The sequence below is a fragment of the Babylonia areolata genome, chromosome 4 (assembly GCF_041734735.1).
Source record: "Babylonia areolata isolate BAREFJ2019XMU chromosome 4, ASM4173473v1, whole genome shotgun sequence".
NCBI lineage: Eukaryota > Metazoa > Mollusca > Gastropoda > Neogastropoda > Buccinidae > Babylonia > Babylonia areolata.
The window spans coordinates 37,795,461-37,818,878 of record NC_134879.1 but is presented as its reverse complement, the minus strand read 5'-3'; the positions used below and the strand labels follow the sequence as shown (position 1 = coordinate 37,818,878).

Below are 23,418 nucleotides of genomic sequence, written 5' to 3'. Positions count from 1 at the left end.
CACGTGCGATTTGTGTGCTGTAAGTGTTTTGATTGGACGGTGGGGATATATATATATATATATATATATATATATATATATATATACATACTTGACGTGTGTGTGAAGATGGGTGGAGTTTTCTTCGTACACCCACAAACAGTAACAGACCACTTGCCATCTTGCAAAGGGACGTAGAGGTTTACAGCTCTGGGTCCTCTGGTAACGGGCTCCTTCCTGTCTGGCGGCAATATCTTGTGCTGCACCGCTGTGGTCACTTACCTGCTGACCAGTGTCCAAGCGTTCCTTGGACAGGGGGTGGGGGCATGTTGTGTAAGCTGGTCCTCAGTCTCAGTGTAAATCACAAACTGTTGAGGTGAGTCCACTGCCTCTCGAAAATCGTGTAATTAGTTTTGAGAATTACTTTTTTCTTTGTTTTGATTTATTATATATATTAACTACAATTGATGTCCCAGCAACGTTTCCTTTCTAGCCATTCCCTTCCTTCTTTTCGTTTGTAATTAGAATACCTTAAAGAAAAGAAAAAAAAAGGCGCATAACATGTAATATCTGTCCATGACCAAACGTCTTTGAAAAAAATTACACCAACAACAATGTCACGCGTGTTAAAGCGGACGTGCACCCTCTCCACAATACCCCACTACAGACGCCACAACACAAACGAGCCCACACAGAAAAAGATTTTTTACAATGCATTCAGTGTACTTGTTTACATATTTATATGAATGTATACTAAAAAAACCAAAACAACAAAAAACAACAAACAAAACAACAACAGAAGCACACCATTATTTCCTTTAACAAAATACCCAAAAGGACACCGATGAGTGCGGCTACACAGTCAATCATTAAATAAACACATCAGGTTCACTCGGAGGCACGGCATCTTAACCCCACTCCCACCAATATCAAACACAGGTAAGCATTATTTCAGTCCAACACTTCCTCTCTCTGTCTCACACTCTCCGCAAGTGAGCATCATGTATGTAGGTGTGAATGCGAGTGTAAGTATGTGAATATGAAATTGAGCAAGTTTTAATCGTCAGTATATAGATTACTAAAGCACAAATGTCAGGAGCGAATTCTGAGCAGGAGTCCTCAGGAGTTAAAAAAAAAAAAAAAAAAAAATTGAAGCGCTGAATTGTCTTTCCCTTTTGTTCATTTGAATATCACTGTCAAACATGAAAAGGTGAAACCCTTGATGACGCCGGCGGACTGAAGAAGCGGTCCTCAGAACCGATGTCAGCAGAGACGTCGGCGGACCCGTCGCTGGTACTAAGAAACGGGTGGTCTGGAATCACCATGTGACATGTATTTTCCACATAGACAGCGGCAGCCAGCTAGGAGTGCATCGAAAGACACATAGCCATGTTTTCGGGAGGTCGTTTCGTGGTACGGTTTCATTGAGACGTGCACTTAATGTAATGAATAGTGAATAACATCTTCACTTTATGTTTTAATATTGGCTGTGTTGGGGTTAAAACGTTTAATGATATGTTTTCTTCTGAACTGTGATGTATGCAAGGGATACGCAACTCTGAGATGAACTCTGACATGGTTATCTCTGTGCCAATTATGTGATAGACTGTGGTTCGACTGTACCCTCTCTGTCTCTCTGTCTGTCTGTCTCTCTCTCTCTCTGTCTCCCTCTCTCTGTGTGCCTATCTGACCACTGAACGGGGACAGAGACAGCGCTGTGTGAATCCAGCAGATGTCACCTCGTGTCTTGTCAGCCCCAGACCCCCTAGTGGATGTTACCTCTTTGGGACGGCCCTTCGCCTTATCGCGCGCGCGCGGTTGTATGTTCTTGCGTGCGTGTATAATAATTATATGTATGTATGTACATGTATGTATATATATGGGGGGCTGGGGGGGGGGGGGGGAAGAGAGAGAGAGAGAGAGAGAGAGAGAGAGAGAACGTATATACCCACCCATTCAACCAACTGTCCATCCATCCACCCCAACCAACGAAACACAATCGCACCACCCACCCAGTCAACCAGATGACTATCCAGCCACCCAACCAAAAACTAAACATAATCACCTAACCACCCACCCAATCAACCAACCAACTCTGGCGACAGGGAGGCAGACAATCTGTCCCTGTCTTTACCCCTTCAGCCAGCATCAACCCGTCCATCCACCCACCCAACTACCCATCCACCTATCCATTCACCAGCCCACACCCACTCATCCACCCACCCACCCATCCATTCACCAGCCTCCCCCCCCACCCACTCATCCACTGACCCACCCATCCACTCATCCAGCCATCCACCTTCTACCCATCCATTCACCAGCCACCACCCACTCATCCATCCATCCATTCACCAGCCACCACCCACCCATCCACCCATCTACCCATCCATTCACCAACTCCCACCCACTCATCTGCCCACCCACTCTTCCACCCGTCATAGTATCATGATGGCGATGATGATGATGGGGATGATAATGATGGTGGTGGTGATGATGGTGGTGGTGATGGTGATGGTGATGATGATGATGGTGGTGGTGATGATGTTAATGATGGTGGTGTTGATCATGATGGCGATGATGACGATGGGGATGATGATAATGGCGATGATGATGATGGCGATGATAATGATGGTGGCGGTGATGATGATGATGGTGGTGGTGATGGTGATGATGGTGGTGGTGATGATGATGATGGTGATGGTGGTGATGATATTGATGATGGTGGTGTTGATCATGGTGGTGATGATGATGGTGGTGATGATGATGGTGATGATGATGATGGTGATGATGATGGTGATGGTGGTGATGATATTGATGATGGTGGTGTTGATCATGGTGGTGATGATGATGGTGGTGATGATGATGATGATGATGATGATGATGGTGATGATGAACTGACCCCCCACCAGCCAGCAGGACCACCTTATCAGTGAGCACCATGAGGTGAAGAACGGTAACGTAACCTCCAGCCCAGCAGACAGGGGTCACCTTATCAGCAGTCCACATTCAGCACACGGCTCAGTCTGTCCGCCTTGGTCACTGTGTATGTGTGGGGGGCATATCTGCTGTCTGTCAGTCACTGTGTGTGTGGGACCTCCAACCAGGGAGCAGACGTGATCACGATGGCGACCTGCAAGCTGTGGGTGCTGTGGTTGGTGTGGGTGATGGGGGCTGTGAGGGGGGAGGTGCTACAGAACGGAGGGTTCGAGTCCATGTCGGGCTGGGACTGTTGGAACATCCAGTGTCACCTCAACTCGGACCGACACTCCGGACAACACAGCGTGCTGGCCACGGGCCGGTAGGACTCTGTCTGTCCGTCTGTCTGACTGCCTACCTGTCTGTCTGTCTCCCTTTCAATCTGTCTGTCTGTCTGTCTGCCAGCCCGCCTGTCTGTCTGCATGTCTGTCTGTCTGTCTGCCTGTCTCCCTTTCAATCTGTTTGTCTGTCTGTCTTCCTTTCAATCTGTCTGTCTGTCTGCCAGCCCGTCTGTCTGCCTGCGCATCAGTTCCATCCGGAAATATCTGTCCATTGACGCAACATCTAGACTTGTCGTTTCTCTCATTCTCTCTCGCCTTGACTACTGTAACTCTCTATTGTCTGGTTTGCCTGCTTCATCCATTCAGTCCCTTCAGCGCATACAAAATTCTGCTGCCCGACTCGTCCTCAGAAAGAAAAGATCTGAGCACACCACTCCTCTTTTGCAACATCTCCACTGGCTCCCTGTCTCACACCGAATAAAGTACAAGATCAGCACTCTATGCTACAAATGTATTCACAAATCAGCCCCTTCCTATCTCTGTGGCTGCCTTCACCTCTACACTCCATCTCGCTCACTACGATCTGCTTCGGATCCACTCCACTTACGCATACCCAGATTCAAACTCTCGACTGTTGGCCGCCGTTCTTTCTCTGTCTCTGGACCTTGCAATTGGAATGAACTTCCTCTTTCGCTTCGTCAAGTCTCCACTCTCAGCTCTTTCAAGTCTGGCCTTAAAACCTACCTCTTCCCAAAATAGCCTCTCTTCCCTGCCTCTTCCTTGTCTTTAGTTTCTCCAGTTTTAGAGTCATGCGTGCGTGAGAATGACTGGTGCGAAAGCGCTTAGATTTGTCTATGCACAAGATTCAGCGCTATATAAGTACCATTATTATTATGTCTGCCTGTCTCCCTTTCAATCTGTCTGTCTGTCTGCCAGCCCGTCTGTCTGTCTGTCTGCCAGCCTGTCTGTCTGTCTGCCTGCCTGTCACCCTGTCTCTGTCTCCCTTTCAATCTGTCTGCCTATCTGTCTGCCTGCCAGCCCGTCTGTCTGTCTGTCTGTCTGTCTGTCAGTCTGCCTGTCTGCCTGCCTGCCAGTATATCAGCCTGCCTGTCAGCCTGACTATCTTCCTTTCTGTCTGGCTGCCCTCCTGTCAGTCTGTCTTCCTGTCTGTCTGCTTGCCTGCCTGTTTGTCAGTCAGTCAATCCGACAAAGATGAGATGTTTGACGACATGTGGTCCGATCTGAAATGATATGATGTCACGTGATACATTATACGATCTGAAATAAGGTGTCAGTACAGGTGTGTCAGGTGTCATACCGGTGTGTCAGGTCTCACGACTGGGAGGGCCCCTCTCAGATGATCAGGGTGTCAGTACAGGTGTGTCATGTGTCACTACAGGTGTGTCAGGTGTCACTACTGTCACTACAGGTGTGTCAGGTCTCACTGCTGGAAGGGCCCCTCCCAATTGATCAGAGCGACCCCAGGCAGGACGTACAAGGTCAGGTGTCAGTACTGGTGTGTCAGGTGTCAGTACTGGTGTGTCAGGTGTCAGTACGGGAGTCTCATGTGCAATACATGTGTGTCAGGTGTCACTGCTGGGAAGGTCCCTCCCAGATGATCAGTGGATGGGTCAAACTGCTGAAAGGTGTGTCAGGTGTCAGTACAGGTGTGTCAGGTGTCAGTACTGGTATGTCAGGTGTCAGTACAGGAGTGTCAGGTGTCATACATGTGTGTCAGGTGTCACTACTGGGAGGGTCCCTCCCAGACGATCACAATGACCCCAGGCAGGACGTACCAGGTCAGTGGGTGGGTCAAACTGCTGAACAGTGTGTCAGGTGTCAGTACAGATGTGTCAGGTGTCAGTACAGGTGCGTCAGGTGTCATACATGTGTGTCAGGTCTCACTACTGGGAGGGCCCCTCCCAGATGATCACAGTGACCCCAGGCAGGTCGTACCAGGTCAGTGGATGGGTCAAACTGCTGAACGGGGCGGGCGGCCAGAATCTCATGCTGGAGATAGACTACACCTTGGCAGGTAGGTCTGTGTGTGTGTGTGTGTGTGTGTGTGTGTGTGTGTGTGTGTGTGTGTGTGTACATATGTGTGTGCGTGTGTGTACGCGTGCGTGTGTGTACGCGTGTGGATGTGTGTGTGTGTGTGTGTGTGCGCGCGCGCGTGTGTGTGTGTGTGTGTAAGAGAGAGAGAGAATTGGTTCAATTGTTTTGTACAAACAAAAAGAAGTGAGAATCTGCTGAACACACACTTTCATCGCCTGCTCAATAACACAGGGTTTCTTCTTCTTCTTGTACGTCTGATACTACTACTATTACTACTACTACTACTAATGCTGCTAATGCTGCTCATGTTGCTGATGGTGACGTTATAGACATACGACTGTTGTCATGGTGATGGTGATGTTACAGACAGGTGAGTGTTGTCATGGTGATGATCACGCTACAGACAGGTGAGTGTTGTCATGGTGATGATCACGTTACAAACAGGTGAGTGTTGTCATTGTGACGTTACAGACAGGTAAGTGTTGTCATGGTAATGGTATGGTAATGGTGAAGTTCCATGGTTGTCATGGTTACGTTGCAGACAGATGAGAGTTGTCATGGTGACGTTCCAGACAGGTGAGTGTTGTCATGGTGACGTTGCAGACAGGTGAGTGTTGTCATGGTGATGGTGACGTTGCAGACAGGTGGGTGTTATGATGGTGAGGGTGACGTTTCTGATAGGTGGGTGTTGTCATGGTGACGTTCCAGACAGGTGAGTGTTTTCATGGTGACGTTGCAGACAGGTGAGTGTTGTCATGGTGAGGGTGACGTTGCAGACAGGGATGGGTGTTGTCATGGTGATGGTGACGTTGCAGACAGGTGGGTGTTGTCATGGTGATGGTGACGTTGCAGACAGGGGTGGGTGTTGTCATGGTGATGGTGACGTTGCAGACAACAGTCACCACTACGAGACAGCGGCGTCCAGTGGGAACAAGGGTCCGTCGGACGGCTGGGTGCACCTGAGCGGGGGCTTCACCGTGCCGGACAATCTCAGTGAGGCCCTCCTCCCACCCCCCCACCCCCTCTGTACCCCCCTCCCTCTGTCTGTTCCTCCCTGTCTGTCCCTATGTCTGTCTCTCTGTCACTCTGTGTGTCTTTTCACGGTCTGTCCATCTGTTCCTCTGTTTGCCTGCCTGTCCAACTGTTTGTCTGTCTGTCTGTGCCGGTGTCTGTCTGTCTGTCCCTGCGTGTGCCCATTTGTCTGTCTGTGCCCTGTATGTGCCTTTCTCTTTCTGTCTGTTACTCTCTCTGTCTGTCCCCCTGTTTGTATGTGCCCTGTGTGTATCCCTATCGTGAAGCCCACTTCTGTTTCAGGGTCTTTGCGTTTTCCATTGTGTTCAGTTTGCTATGTCACCTGTGTGTGTGTGTGTGTGTGTGTGTGTGTGTGTGTGTGTGTGTGTGTGTGTGTGTGTGTGTGTGTGTGTGTGTGTGTGTGTGTGTGTGTGACCCATGTATGTGCCGATGTTAAAGAAGCAGTATGTCAGTCTAAGTGTGTGGCTGTCTGCAGACATCCGCGCCACACGTTTCTACTTCCAAGGGCCCACAGCGGGCACACAGTTCCTGGCAGATGACGCCTCCGTCACCTCCACCTCTGGCACGTCCTCCTCCGGCACTTCTTCCACCTCGCACGGCACGGGCAACTCGCACTCCGTCATTGACCAGATCCGGAAGTCTAACATCAACATCCGGTGCGTGCACTGGGGCCTTGTAGTTGTACTGACTTGTGCACACAACCCCCCCCCCCCCCCACACACACACCCTACAACCCATACACGCAGGGGGTGGATGGGGGGTGGGAGGAGGACTGGGGGTGGGGTGCGGGGGGAGGGGGGGGGGGTACGAGCGAACACACAGGCAGGCAGGCAGGCAGGCAGGCAGGAAAACTTTTATCAACCTTTGACATTAACGTTTGAAATAAGTTTCTATCTAAAATTGCCATGACGTAAAAATATACATCAAAACTTGTGACAAGTGGTGACTTCTGAAAATGGGTCTTATGTAACTGTGGCTTTGAAATAATGAAATTAAGTTGTTTCGGTTATCCCACCATGAATTATCGATGATATACAATTGCAATGAAAAAAGTAAGAAAGCTAAACAAACCTTTATATTCACATCATGTACAAATGTGTTTTCAGGGTAACGACAGCAGATCTTAATCATAACACATTGTGTATTGATAATGTTTTCAGAGTGATGACATATGCCCTTGCCCTTAATAATAAGACATTGTGTGCTGATGACGTTTTCAGAATGACGACAGCAGCTCTTAATCATAAGACATTGTGTACAATGACGTTTTCAGGGTGACGACAACAGATCTTAATCATAAGATATCGTGTACTGATGACGTTTTCAGGGTGACGACAGCAGATCTTAATCATAAGACATTGTGTACAATGACGTTTTCAAGGTGACGACAACAGATCTTAATCATAACATATCGTGTACTGATGACGTTTTCAGGGTGACGACAGCAGATCTTAGTCATAAGACATCGTGTACTGATGACGTTTTCAGGTTGACGACAGCATATCTTAATCATGCATTGTGTACTGATGACGTTTTCAGGGTGACGACAGCAGATCTTAATCATAATGCATTGTGTACTAATGACGTTTTCAGGGTGACGACAACAGATCTTAATCATAAGACATTGTGTACTGATGACATTTTCAGAGTGACGACAGCAGATCTTAACCATAAGACATTGTGTACTGATGACGTTTTCAAAGTGACGACAGCAGATCTTAGTCATAAGACATTGTGTACTGATGACGTTTTCAAAGTGACGACAACAGATCTTAATCATATGCATTATGTGCTGATGACGTTTTCAGGGTGATGACAGCATATCTTAATCATGATACAATGTGTACTGATGACGTTTTCAGGGTGACGACAGCAGCCAACATCAATAAGCAAGACGTGACGTTGCAGGTCAGTCCTTCATTGTGTCTGTCCTCTGGCTGTTTCTTTCCTTCCTTTCCACTGCTGCAGCCAGCAACTGGCTGTTTCTTTCCTTCCTTTCCACTGCTGCAGCCAGCAACTGACTGTTTCTTTCCTTCCTTTCCACTGCTGCAGCCAACGAACTGGCTGTTTCTTTCATACTATCTAGATTAGAACATCTGAGATATATATGATGAGCATATATAGTCTGTGATGATTGAGTGTGTGTGTGTGTGTGTGTGTGTGTGTGTGTGTGTACATAAATTAGTAGTGCTTGAGTGTTTGGCTGCCTGTAAAGGCATATGCATGTAAGTTTTTCGTGTTAGTGTTTTAACTCTCTCCATACGAACGGCGAAAGAGACGACGTTAACAGCGTTTCACCCCAATTACCACCATCAAAATATTGCAAGTGGAAGGCTCTTACACTGAAGAGGTGAATGTTGACAAATAATACCACAATTCTGACGACGGAAGCTAAAGGTTGGGTCATTCAGACACCCACTGGACATCCGAGGGGTCTGTGTAGAGGAGAAGAGAGGACTGGCCGTACTGAGTGAGTTAAAAGCATGTTATAAACGTCAGCTTTTACATTTACGGCACAGTTGAGTATGTTTTACATGGAAAGGCGCTTTTTAAATTATATCATCATCGTCTTCATCATCATTATCATCATCATTATTGGCGATGATGGTGGTGGTGGTGGTCACAGTGATAATGGTGATGGTGGTGACTGTGACAGAACACGAAGGGTGATGATGATGGTCATGATGATGGTGATTGTGGCAGAATGGTGATGGTGGTGGTGGGCATGCTACTGTTGTTATTGATGACAGTGATGAGGAGACAGGGGGTGTGACGAGGAGTGTGTTGCCATGACAACCACAGGTGAAGCAGACAAAAAAGTCGTTCCCGTTCGGCACGGCAGTGAACTCGTGGAAGTACAACGAAAATGCCGCTGGGGGGCGCTACCGGGACTTCATCCACCAGCACTTCAACTGGGCCGTGCCCGAAAACGCCCTCAAGTGGATCACCATTGAGCCCAACAGGGTAATCTCCCTTCTCTGTCTGTGTTGACATGTCTATATCTCTGTCTGTAGGGATGGTCTACTCTCTGTGTCTGTGTTGACATGTCTATATCTCTGTAGGGATGATCTACCCTATGTGTCTGCGTTGACATGTCTATATCTCTGTAGGGATGATCTACTCTCTGTGTCTGTGTTGACATGTCTATATCTCTGTCTGTAGGGATGATCTACTCTCTGTGTCTGTGTTGACATGTCTATATCTCTGTCTGTAGGGATGATCTACTCTCTGTGTCTGTGTTGACATGTCTATATCTCTGTCTGTAGGGATGATCTACTCTCTGTGTCTGTGTTGACATGTCTGTATCTCTGTCTGTAGGGATGATCTACCCTATGTGTCTGTGTTGACATGTCTATATCTCTGTCTGTAGGGATGATCTATTCTCTGTGTCTGTGTTGACATGTCTATATCTCTGTAGGGATGATCTACCCTATGTGTCTGCGTTGACATGTCTATATCTCTGTAGGGATGATCTACTCTCTGTGTCTGTGTTGACATGTCTATATCTCTGTCTGTAGGGATGATCTACCCTATGTGTCTGTGTTGACATGTCTATATCTCTGTAGGGATGATCTACTCTCTGTGTCTGTGTTGACATGTCTATATCTCTGTAGGGATGATCTACTCTCTGTGTCTGTGTTGACATGTCTATATCTCTGTCTGTAGGGATGATCTACCCTATGTGTCTGATTTGACATGTCTGTATCTCTGTTTGTAGGGATGATCTATCTCCTCTCTGTGTCTGTGTTGACATGTCTGTATCTCTGTAGGGATGATCTACTCTCTGTGTCTGTGTTGACATGTCTGTATCTCTGTCTGTAGGGATGATCTACTCTCTGTGTCTGTGTTGACATGTCTGTATCTCTGTCTGTAGGGATGATCTATCTCCCCTCTGTGTCTGTGTTGACATGTCTGTATCTCTGTAGGGATGATCTACCTTCTGTGTCTGTGTTGACATGTCTGTATCTCTGTAGGGATGATCTATCTCCCCTCTGTGTCTGTGTTGACATGTCTGTATCTCTGTAGGGATGATCTATCTCCCCTCTGTGTCTGTGTTGCCATGTCTGTATCTCTGTCTGTAGGGATGATCTACTCTCTGTGTCTGTTTTGACATGTCTGTCTCTCTGTAGGGATGATCTACTCTCTGTGTCTGTTTTGACATGTCTGTCTCTCTGTAGGGATGATCTACTCTATGTATCTGCGTTGACATGTCTGTATCTCTGTCTGTAGGGATGATCTACTCTCTGTGTCTGTTTTGACATGTCTGTCTCTCTGTAGGGATGATCTACTCTATGTGTCTGCGTTGACATGTCTGTATCTCTGTCTGTAGGGATGATCTACTCTCTGTGTCTGTTTTGACATGTCTGTATCTCTGTCTGTAGGGATGATCTACTCTCTGTGTCTGTTTTGACATGTCTGTATCTGTCTGTAGGGATGATCTACTCTCTGTGTCTGTTTTGACATGTCTGTCTCTCTGTAGGGATGATCTACTCTCTGTGCCTGTGTTGACATGTTTATATCTCTGTCTATAGGGATGATCTTCTCTCTGTGTCTATATTGACATGTCTGTATCTCTGTCTGTAGAGATGCTCCTACCCTCTGTGTCTGCGTTGACATGTCTGTATCTTCTCTCTGTGTCTATGTTGACATGTCTGTATCTCTGTCTGTAGAGATGCTCCTACCCTCTATGTCTGCGTTGACATGTCTGTATCTCTGTCTGTAGGGGTGATCTATCTCCCCTATGTGTCTGTGTTGACATGTCTATATCTCTATCTGTAGGGATGATCTACTCTCTGTGTCTGTGTTGACATGTCTGTATCTCTGTCTGTAGGGATGATCTACCCTCTGTGTCTGCGTTGACATGTCTATATCTCTGTCTGTAGTGATGATCTATTCTCTGTGTCTGTGTTGACATGTCTATATCTCTGTCTGTAGTGATGATCTATTCTCTGTGTCTGTGTTGACATGTATGTATCTCTGTTTGTAGGGATGATCTATTCTCTGTGTCTGTGTTGACATGTCTGTATCTCTGTCTGTAGGGATGATCTATTCTCTGTGTCTGTGTTGACATGTCTGTATCTCTGTAGGGATGATCTACTCTCTGTGTCTGTGTTGACATGTCTGTCTCTCTGTAGGGATGATCTACTCTCTGTGTCTGTGTTGACATGTCTGTATCTCTGTAGGGATGATCTACTCTCTGTGTCTGTGTTGACATGTCTGTCTCTCTGTAGGGATGATCTACTCTCTGTGTCTGTGTTGACATGTCTGTATCTCTGTAGGGATGATCTACTCTCTGTGTCTGTTTTGACATGTCTGTATCTCTGTAGGGATGATCTACTCTCTGTGTCTGTGTTGACATGTCTATATCTCTGTCTGTAGTGATGATCTTCCCTCTGTGTTTCAAGCAGACGTATCTGTATCTCTGTCTGTAAGGATGATCTACCCTCTGTGTCTGTGTTGACATATCTGTATCTCTCAGCGTGTAGGGATGATCGATGTCACATACTTATTCTTCTTCATTGGTTGACTGCAACTCCCACTTTCACTTGTATGTACTCGAGTGGGCCCTTACGTGTACGTGTTTTTACCCCGCCATGTACGCAGCCATACTCCGTTTTCCATAACCCACCAAACGCTGACATGGATTACAGGATCTTTAACGTGCATAATTGATCTTATGCTTGCGTATACACACGAACGAGGTTCAGGCACAAGCAGGTCTGCACATATGTTGACCAAGGAGATCGGAAAAATCTCCACCGTTTACCCACCAGACGCCGTTACCGAGATTTGAACACGGGACTCTGAGATTGAAAGTCCAACGCTTTAACCACTCGGCTAGTGTGCCCGTCTATGTGACGTACATCACTGTGACACTGCTGTAGGGATGATCTATATCACATACATCCCTGTGACACTGCTATAGGGATAATCTATATCACATACATCACTGTGACACTGCTATAGGGATGATGTATGTCACATCACTGCATCACTGTGACATTGCTACACGGATGATCTATGTCACATACATCACTTTGACACTGCTATAGGGATGATCTATGTCACACACATCACTATGACACTGTTATGTGAACAATCTACGACACATACATCACTGTCACACTGCTATGGGGATGATCTATGTCACACACATCACTATGACACTGCTATGTGAACGATCTATGTCACACACATCACTATGACACTGCTATGTGAACGATCTATGTCACATACATCACTGTGACACTGCTATTGGGATGATCTATGTCACATCACTGTGACACTGCTGTAGGGATGATCTATGTCACACACATCACTATGACACTGCTGTAGGGATGATCTATGTCACGTACATCACTGTTACACTGCTATAGGGATGATCTATGTCACATCACTGTGACACTGCTATAGTGATGATCTATGTCACATCACTGTGACACTTCTGTAGGGATGATCTATGCCACACACATCACTATGACACTGCTGTAGGGATGATCTATGTCACATCACTGTGACACTGCTATAGTGATGATCTATGTCACATCACTGTGACACTTCTGTAGGGATGATCTATGTCACACACATCACTATGACACTGCTGTAGGGATGATCTATGTCACGTACATCACTGTGACACTGCTATAGGGATGATCTGTGTCACATCACTGTGACACTGCTATAGTGATGATCTATGTCACATCACTGTGACACTGCTGTAGGGATGATCTATATCAAATGAAAGTGTAATTGTATGATATGGAATTGTATTGAATCATTTTGTGTTGTACAAGATCGTACCATGGTATAATCTATCTATCTATCTGTCTGTCTGTTTTATTATATCGTATTGTATGGTAGCGTGTCGCACCATAGAGTGCTGTACACGTGCACATAATTATGATGTCGGTGTGTGCAGGGGCAGAAGAACTATGACCTGGCCCTCAACATGATCCATGGACTGAGGAGTCATGGGTAGGTCCCCCCGCTCCCCCCCCCCCCCTATACTTCCTCTCCCCGTCCCCTAGCCCTCCCTCACCTGACCCGCTTCTCTCGCTCTGTCAATCAATCGTCTTCCTGTCAGTCATCTTCCAGTCAGTCAGTCATCTTCCAGTCAGTCAGTCATCTTCTTGTCAGTCATCTTCCAGTCAGTCAGTCATCTTCTTGTCAGTCATCTTCCAGTCAGTCAGTCATCTTCCAGTCAGTCATCTTCCTGTCAGTCAGTCAGTCATCTTCCAGTCAGTCATCTTCCAGTCAGTCAGTCAGTCATCTTCTTGTCAGTCAGTCATCTTCCAGTCAGTCATCTTCCTGTCAGTCAGTCATCTTCCAGTCAGTCAGTCATCTTCCAGTCAGTCATCTTCCAGTCAGTCAGTCAGCCATCTTCCTGTCAGTCATCTTCCTGTCAGTCAGTCAGTCATCTTCCTGTCAGTCATCTTCCTGTCAGTCAGTCAATCATCTTCCTGTCAGTCAGTCATCTTCCAGTCAGTCAGTCATCTTCCAGTCAGTCATCTTCCTGTCAGTCAGTCATCTTCTTGTCAGTCATCTTCCTATCAGTCAGTCATCTTCCTGTCAGTCATCTTCCTGTCAGTCAGTCAGTCATCTTCCTGTCAGTCATCTTCCTGTCAGTCAGTCATCTTCCTGTCAGTCAGTCATCTTCCTGTCAGTCAGTCATCTTCCTGTCAGTCAGTCAGTCATCTTCCTGTCAGTCATCTTCCTGTCAGTCAGTCATCTTCCTGTCAGTCATCTTCCTGTCAGTCAGTCAGTCATCTTCCTGTCAGTCATCTTCCTGTCAGTCAGTCATCTTCATGTCAATCATCTTCCAGTAGTCAGTCAGTCATCTTCCTGTCAGTCATCTTCCTGTCAGTCAGTCATCTTCATGTCAATCATCTTCCAGTAGTCAGTCAGTCATCTTCCTGTCAGTCAGTCAGTCATTTTCATGTCAATCATCTTCCAGTCAGTCAGTCAGTCATCTTCCAGTCAGTCAGTCAGTCATCTTCCTGTCAGTCAGTCAGTCAGTCAGTCAGTCAGTCAGTCAGTCATCTTCCTGTCAGTCAGTCAGTCAGTCAGTCAGTCAGTCATCTTCCAGTCAGTCAGTCAGTCAGTCAGTCAGTCAGTCAGTCAGTCAGTCAGCCATCTTCCTGTCAGTCATCTTCCAGTCAGTCAGTCAGCCATCTTCCTGTCAGTCAGTCATCTTCCTGTCAGTCAGCCATCTTCCTGTCAGTCAGTAATCTTCCTGTCAGTCAGCCATCTTCCTGTCAGTCATCTTCCAGTCAGTCAGTCAGTCAGTCAGTCATCTTCCTGTCAGTCAGTCAGTCAGTCAGTCAGTCAGCCATCTTCCTGTCAGTTAATCATTTTCCCGCAAGAGAATAATCTTTTTATGTTCGTAAATCTTTGTGAAAAGCTGTTTAAATACATTAGGGATTTTATGTTGTATAGCTGCCTTCAGTGACTTTTTACACGAAATAACTGATAACTATCTGTGGTTCCCTGCCCATACAGATATATCTGACGAGTCTGCTTGGGATGAAACTACAATTAATGTCTTCGAGAAGTCAAAATCCTTCCTTCCACCCTACTTATTTACTTATTTATCATCTATTTTATTTTCATCCAAGGCATCTTTGCACCTTTTTTTTCATTGACGGGAGTTTTATCTCCATTTTTTTTCCTCCACATTTATGATCTTTGATGAACGTTTGACAGAATAAAACAAACACACACACACACACACAAACCAACAAAAAAAAACTTTAAAGCAAGTACAGAGAGAAAAGAGAAAAGAAAGAAAGAAATATACAGATCTATTGGGAACATGGAATGTCCTTGGTCCCAATGCTACTTCCGTTTTCATGATGGGGAGTACAGTTGTGTACTTCCTGAAGTAAATCATTAATATGTGTTGGTCTGAACAGGAGATAAGGCAGGTGTGTGTTGATAAGATGTGTGTGTGTGTGTGTGTGTGTGTGTGTGTGTGTGTGTACAGAATCAAAGTGCGGGGCCACAATCTGGTGTGGTCAGTGGACCAGTTCGTGCAGGGCTGGCTGAAGGGACTGTACGGAGACACGCTGAAAGCCGTGGTCAGAGACCACATCCACGAGGTCATGCACAAGACACAGGGACTGTAAGTGGGTCACTTAATGAAGTCATGCACGGGGACTGTAAGTGGGTCACTTCATGACGTCATGCACAGGGAGTATAAGTGGGTCACTTCATGACGTCATGCACAGGGACTGTAAGTGGGTCACTCCATGATGTCATGCTCAGGGACTGCAAGTGGGTCATTTCATGACGTCATGCACGGGGACTGTAAGTGGGTCACTTCATGACGTCATGCATAGAGACTATAAGTGGGTCACTTCATGACGTCACTGTGTGGTGTCACAGTGCTGTGTCATGTCATTGTGCTGTGTGGTGTCACTATGTGGTGACACTGTGCTGTGTGGTGTCACTGTGCTGTGTTGTGTCACTGTGCTGTGTGGTGTCACTGTGCTGTGGTGTCACTGTGTGGTGTCACTGTGCTGTGTAGTGTCACTGTGCTGTGCTGTGTCACTGTGCTGTGTTGTGTCACTGTGCTGTGTCGTGTCACTGTGCTGTGTTGTGGTGACACTGTGGTGCCACAGTGCTGTGTGGTGTCACTATGCTGTGTGGTGACTGTGCAGGGTGGAGCACTGGGACGTGAACAACGAGAACCTGCACGGCCGGTGGTACCAGAACCAGCTGAATGACCCTTCCTACAACCTGCAGCTGTTCCGCATTGCTCACGGCACTGACCCCGCCGTCAAACTCTTCCTCAACGACTACAACGTCGTGGCCAACTGGGGATCCACCAACGTCAGTCTCGACCACCCCCCCCTCTCTCTCTCCCTCCCCCTCTCTCTCTTTCTCTCTATCTCTGTCTCTGTCTCTCTCTTACCTCTGATGACGATGTCAGTGGTGTGTGAAGGACTACCTGCACCAGGCCCAGCGTTTCAGTGATGATGATGATGATGATGGTGATGATGACGATGGTGATGAATGAATGAATGAATGAATGAATGAATGAATCTTTATTTTCCAACGGTGAAGACATTAGCACTTTGGCCGACTTACACATCTGCCGTTGATCTAAGAGACACACAAACACATACGCATATAAATGTTGTTATACTTAATACATGTATAATGTACAAGTATAACACAGCGTCAAACTGAGAGACACAACATCGCTCACATCTGTACGAAACGGAAGAGTAACACACACACACACACACACACACACACACACACACACACACACACACACATTCTATGGCGTGATACGTTGTCAACTAATTGACGCATTTCGACATAGTGTGTAAGGATTGTCAGTGACAATATTATACCAGATTTTCGGTCTGGCTTTCGGCACGCATGTACTGTTCAAGTTTCTCTTTGAATGTTGTGGTGGAAAAGGGTTCTTTGAGGTGTTTGGGGAGATTGTTCCAGCAGTGCGTGCCGGATGATGACGATGATGTGTACAAGACTATCTGCACCAGGCCCAGCAGTTCAATGATGGTGATGATATGTACAGGACTACCTGCACCAGGCCCACCAGTTCAATGATGATGATGATGACGACAATGATGATGATGATGATGATGACGATGGTTACAGGACTACCTGCACCAGGCCAAGCAGTTCAATGATGACGACGACGACGACGACGACGATGATGATGATGATGATGATGACGATGGTTACAGGACTACCTGCACCAGGCCCAGCAGTTCAATGACGACGACGACGACGACGACGACGATGATGATGATGATGATGATGACGATGGTTACAGGACCACCTGCACAAGTCCCAACAGTTCAATGATGACGATGATGATGATGATAATGACGATGATAATGACGATGGTTACAGGACTACCTGCACCAGGCCCAGCAGTTCAATGATGACGATGATGATGATGATAATGATGATGATGATGACGATGATAATGACGATGGTTACAGGACCACCTGCACAAGGCCCAACAGTTCAATGATGACGATGATGATGATGATGATGATGATGATGATGATGATGACGATGATAATGACGATGGTTACAGGACTACCTGCACCAGGCCCAGCAGTTCAAGTCGGCCAACGTGGGGCTGTACGGGCTGGGAGCTCAGTGTCATTTCGGTGATGAGGAGAACCCTGACACCAACGGTATCAAGGTCAGGGCCGTTGTCAGCCATCTGACCCCATCACATCAACCTGACCTCATCACATCCATACCCCCTGACCTCATCACACCCACCTGACCTCATCACACCTGACCTCATCACACCTGACCTCATCACACCCACCTGACCTCATCACATCCATGACATCCACCTGACCTCATCACATCCACCTGATCTCATCACATCCATGACATCCACCTGACCTCATCTCATGACATCCACCTGACGTCATCACACTTGCCTCATCATATCTCTCTGACCTAATAACATCCACCTGACCTCTGACAAGATCAGTCTGACTTCTAATAAAACACAGCTGGCCTAAATGAACCTAAAGAGTACAGATGACAGAAAGAATTGTTATGACCTTTAACATACCAACTCTTAACAGAGCACAGGTGACAGAGAAAAGTTGTGACCTTTAACATATGAACTCTTAAGTGAGTAGAGATGACTTGTGGGAGAATGGTTGTGACCTTTAACATGAACTCTTGTGACCTTTAACAGACCCCAGGGAATCAGAATGTGGATGTCCAAAAGAGTACAGACATCCTTCAGCACAGTCCAACTGACCTTCAACACAATGTCCAAAAGAATACAGATATTCTTCAGCACAGTCCAACTGACCTTCAACACAATGTCCAAAAGAATACAGATATTCTTCAGCACAGTCCAGCACAATGTCCAAACGAGTTCAGATATCCTTCAGCACAGTCCAGTTGATCTTCAACACGATGGACATGTTGATGATCTGATTTCAGCAACGTCTGGACACACTGGCGGGTGTGGGAGTGCCCATATGGGTGACGGAGTTGGACGTGATGGCGCAGGACGAGAACCGCAGAGCTGACTTCTATGAGAGAGCGCTCCGTGCAATGTACGGTCACCCGGCAGTGGAGGGCATTTTGTTCTGGGGATTCTGGGACCAGGCACACTGGAGGGGAGAGAAGGCCGCCCTCGTCAGGGGAGATAACCTGGACGTGAGTGTGTGTGTGTGTGTGAATGTTTGTGTGTGTGTGTGTGTGTGTGTGTGTGTGTGTGTGTGTGTGTGTGTGTGTGTGTGTGTGTGTGTGTGTGTGTGAGAGAGAGAGACAGAGAGAGAGATAGAGAAAGATGGGGACAGGGGGACTGAAGGTGACCACACCACTGACTGTCACAGCTGACGGCAGCAGGGCGCCGCGTGCTGGACCTGTTTGAGAGACAGTGGATGACGCAGGACACACGTGACCTGGCCCACGCGGGTAACAGCTACAGTGTGCGCGGCTTTCACGGGGACTACCAGCTGCACGTGCTGTACAAGGGTCAGGAGCTGGGACACCTGGCACAGAACTTCACCCTGGGAAAGAACGACCACAGTCTGACCCTCAACATCCACCTGTGAAACACGACACCCCCACCTTCACTCTGCCTCTCCCTCCCTCTCCACTGAGACTCTTCCTCTTCGCATTCGCTGTCACTCTCCCTCTCCCCTTATGACTCTTCCTCTCCCGTTTCTCTCCCTCCCTCTCCTCTCCTTCCGTCTCCCCTCCCTCTTCCTCACTCTCGCTCTCCCCTTGTGACTCTCCCTCTCCCCCCGCCTCTCCCTTAGTGGCTTTTCCTCTGCACTCCAGTACCTTCCCTGGCATTAGTAATAGTAGTGAGCAAAGAGACTGCACTGTTGGCTTTCTTTCTCTTCAACGCTCCACCACCCTGCTTCCTTTCTCTTCTACACTCCACCACCATACTTCCTTTCTCTTCTACACTCCACCACCATACTCCCTCTCTCTTCTACACTCCACCACCCTACTTCCTTTCTCTCCCCTCTCTTTACACTCCACCACCCTACTTCCTTTCTCTCCTCTCTCTTTACACTCCACCACCCTACTTCCTCTCTCTCCTCTCTCTTTACACTCCACCACCCTACTTCCTTTCTCTCCTCTCTCTTTACACTCCACCACCCTACTTCCTTTCTCTCCCCTCTCTTTACACTCCACCACCCTACTTCCTTTCTCTCCTCTCTCTTTACACTCCACCACCCTACTTCCTTTCTCTTTCCTCTCTCTTTACACTCCACCACCCTACTTCCTCTCTCTCCCCTCTCTTTTCACTCCACCACCCTATTTCCTTTCTCTCCTCTCTCTTTACACTCCACCACCCTACTTCCTTTCTCTCCCCTCTCTCTTCTACACTCCACCACCCTACTTCCTTTCTCTCTCCTCTCTCTTTACACTCCACCACCCTACTTCCTTTCTCTCCTCTCTCTTTACACTCCACCACCCTACTTCCTTTCTCTTTCCTCTCTCTTTACACTCCACCACCCTACTTCCTTTCTCTCCTCTCTCTTTACACTCCACCACCCTACTTCCTTTCTCTTTCCTCTCTCTGTACACTCCACCACCCTACTCCCTTTCTCTCCCCTCTCTTTACACTCCACCACCCTACTTCCTTTCTCTCCCCTCTCTCTTCTACACTCCACCACCCTACTTCCTTTCTCTTTCCTCTCTCTTTACACTCCACCACCCTACTTCCTTTCTCTCCTCTCTCTTTACACTCCACCACCCTACTTCCTTTCTCTCCCCTCTCTCTTCTACACTCCACCACCCTACTTCCTTTCTCTTTCCTCTCTCTTTACACTCCACCACCCTACTTCCTTTCTCTCCTCTCTCTTTACACTCCACCACCCTACTTCCTTTCTCTTTCCTCTCTCTTTACACTCCACCACCCTACTTCCTTTCTCTTTCCTCTCTCTTTACACTCCACCACCCTACTTCCTCTCTCTCCCCTCTCTTTTCACTCCACCACCCTATTTCCTTTCTCTCCTCTCTCTTTACACTCCACCACCCTACTTCCTTTCTCTTTCCTCTCTCTTTACTCTCCACCACCCTACTTCCTTTCTCTTTCCTCTCTCTTTACACTCCACCACCCTACTTCCTTTCTCTTTCCTCTCTCTTTACTCTCCACCACCCTACTTCCTTTCTCTTTCCTCTCTCTTTACACTCCACCACCCTACTTCCTTTCTCTTTCCTCTCTCTTTCCACTCCACCACCCTACTTCCTTTCTCTTTCCTCTCTCTTTACACTCCACCACCCTACTTCCTTTCTCTCCTCTCTCTTTACACTCCACCACCCTACTTCCTTTCTCTCCACTCTCTGTACACTCCACCACCCCAGTTCCTTTCTCTTCTACACTCAACCAACTCTCTGTGTGTGATGGAAATAAATATCTGATTCCAAGCCATTTGTCAAGGTGTGAACAGAGAGAGAGAGAGAGAGAGAGAGGGAGGGGAGTTGGTGATTTGGGGGGAGTGGTGGTCAGAAAAGGGACGTGGACGGCGGGGAGGGAGGTGGTAGTGTGGGGGGGAGTGGTGAGGTGGTCAGAAAAGGGACGTGGAAGGGGGCGGAGGGAGGTGGTGGTAGTGCGTGTGAGGGGGAGTGGTGAGGTGATCAGAAAAGGGAGGTGGAGGTGTGTGTGGGGGGGAGAGGTAGCGGTAGTGTGTGTGTGGGGAGGGGGGGAAAGTGATCAGAAAAGGGAGGTGGAGAGGGGGGTATGTAGTCGTGGTGGTTTGGGAAGAGTGTTGAGGTGATCAGAGAAGGAAGGTGAGGTGGTGGTGTGGTGTGGGGGGAGTAGAGAGGGGGTATGTAGGACTGGTGGTGTGGGGGGATTGGTGAGGTGATCAGAGAAGGAAGGTGTGGGGGGTTGGTGAGGTGATCAGAGAAGGAAGGTGTGGGGGGGATGGTGAGGTGATCAGAGAAGGAAGGTGGGGGAGTGGAGAGGTGATCAGAGAAGGAAGGTGTGGGGGGGATGGTGAGGTGATCAGAGAAGGAAGGTGTGGGGGGAGTGGAGAGGTGATCAGAGAAGGAAGGTGTGGGGGGAGAGGAGAGGTGATCAGAGAAGGAAGGTGTGGGGGGAGTGGAGAGGTGATCAGAGAAGGAAAGTGTGGGGGGATTGGTGAGGTGATCAGAGAAGGAAGGTGTGGGGGGAGTGGAGAGGTGATCAGAGAAGGAAGGGTGAGGTGGTGGTGTGGTGTGGGGGGAATAGAGAGGGGGTATGTAGGGCTGGTGGTGGAGAGGTGATCAGAGAAGGAAGGTGTGGGGGGATTGGAGAGGTGATCAGAGAAGGAAGGTGTGGGGGGATTGGTGAGGTGATCAGAGAAGGAAGGTGTGGGGGGGATTGGTGAGGTGATCAGAGAAGGAAGGTGTGGGGGGGATTGGTGAGGTGATCAGAGAAGGAAGGTGTGGGGGGAGTGGAGGGGGGGGGATATGTAGGGCTGGTGGTGTGGGGGGAGTGGTGAGGTAATCAGAGAAGGAAGGTTCGGGGGGAGTTGTGCCCCCTGGTGGTGCACGAGACAAAGGAGATGGTAGTGACTGGCTGTCACTGTATCAGTCCTCGTCTGCCTCTTACCTCCCCTGCCAGTCCACCACCACACACACACACACACACACACATACACACGCGCGCGCACACACACACTGATGGAAGTTATCACACTGAAAACAGTTTTCTGTTGTTGTTGTTTTTGTTTTTTTTGTATGGCATAACAATTTGTTTAGTTGAAAGAGGCAACTTTTTTATATTCGTGGTTGCACGAGGCACACTGGGCTGTCCGTGAACATTACTTTTCTCAACGAGAGTTCAGGCGAGAGCTGAGGTAGATGCGTGCTGTCTGGCAAAACTGGCTGTTCTTTGTCCCTGTGCGACCGTTCAGTTTGCTGCCACAGAAACATTGGCTCTGTGGCACAAGTGTTCAGGTGAGAGTTGAAAAGAAATGCTTAGAATATCTGTGGTGTTTATTTTGATACAGGATTATAGCGTCGGTGGAATAATGTAGATAAATGTATTTGTATGTGCTGTGCATTTGACGGTCGTTTTGCTTTTTGGTCAATATTATTATTTTATGGTACTGTTTTTAAACTTGGTGGTAGGATTCCTTTTTGTCAAAGTGTTTATAGAATCATTTCTATAATGAAGAGAGAAGAGAATGTTGTTTGTTTGCGCTTGATTTTTTTTTTTTTTTTTTTACCAAATCTTTATTTCCTTATTAGAATGATTTCTGCTGAGACTTTCTCTACGTTGGAATAATGGAATATAAACGTGTAACAAATAATTACTAACGCATGGTTGGAAAGCATATATTATGGTTGAACTGAAAGGACAATGGGGGGCTAAAAGACGATACTATGACGAAAATGACAAGTTAAGGAATTGTCTATCATAGATAATATAATGGTGTGGGTGATGCATGATTGAACACACACGCACCCACTCACACACATGTGACTGACGGGACTAAACGGACAAGACAAGACAATACGGAGACACCAGCATAAACACCTACATTAGCAACGATGAACAGAAAGTGTTATTGTTTTGGTTTAAAAATATGGTGGGTTGGCGCTGGGCCCAAGACCTAGCAGCCGCAGCAAGTGCTGTTGTCCCAGGCCCATGGCAATGTGAGTGTGTCTGATGGGAGAGTAGAGGGAATGGGGGTGGGTAGATGGATGGTGGTGGTGTGGTTCGAAAGGGAGAATGACCCGATTTTTACCCCTTTTACCTTTTCTATCCAAAATTTTATTTTACAATTTTTACAAAATCTGTGGCATGCAGATTACAATTAAGTTCCTTTTTACATGTATGTATTTTAAGTGAAAATTGCTGTCATCTCAGCCGTTTAATCATGTGTGTGTCTGTGCGTGTGTGTTCGTGCAAGTGTTGGAGTGTAACAGTTGTAGTATTGATAGTATGTTACTTTGTGAGTTTCATGCAATGTGTTTTTATAATATTAATGATTCTGTTTTATGTTTTCACTACTTTTTATATGCTTTCTTGTTTTACTTTAGGTACTGGTTTGTAAAGCGCTTAGAGCTTGCTTATGCTTGTATTATAGCGCTATATAAAAATAAATTATTATTATATTAA

The 23,418-nt window shown here is 47.2% G+C and overlaps 1 protein-coding gene across 1 annotated transcript; it reads left to right on the top strand.

The window, feature by feature from the left end:
* Positions 1–3,106: 3,106 nt before the first annotated feature.
* LOC143281675 (anti-sigma-I factor RsgI6-like) lies at positions 3,107–19,366 on the top strand. Its single transcript, XM_076586923.1, has 12 exons — positions 3,107–3,277; positions 5,135–5,271; positions 6,183–6,284; positions 6,799–6,979; positions 8,186–8,231; positions 9,126–9,287; positions 13,243–13,298; positions 15,307–15,444; positions 15,983–16,154; positions 17,404–17,514; positions 18,285–18,503; positions 18,683–19,366. Exons 1-12 carry the CDS (start codon positions 3,144–3,146, stop codon positions 18,902–18,904), a joined length of 1,680 nt encoding a protein of 559 aa, XP_076443038.1. The 5' UTR covers positions 3,107–3,143; the 3' UTR covers positions 18,905–19,366.
* Positions 19,367–23,418: the final 4,052 nt, after the last annotated feature.

What these genes read in the sequence shown, in the direction of transcription:
- LOC143281675 (XM_076586923.1), top strand. Translation starts at nt 3,144, where the DNA reads ATGGGGGCTGTGAGGGGGGAGGTGCTACAGAACGGAGGGTTCGAGTCC. An exon ending in CACCGTGCCGGACAATCTCA is followed by an intron (nt 6,285 to 6,798) that starts GTGAGGCCCTCC and finishes GGCTGTCTGCAG; the next exon opens with ACATCCGCGCCACACGTTTC. An exon ending in TCACCATTGAGCCCAACAGG is followed by an intron (nt 9,288 to 13,242) that starts GTAATCTCCCTT and finishes CGGTGTGTGCAG; the next exon opens with GGGCAGAAGAACTATGACCT.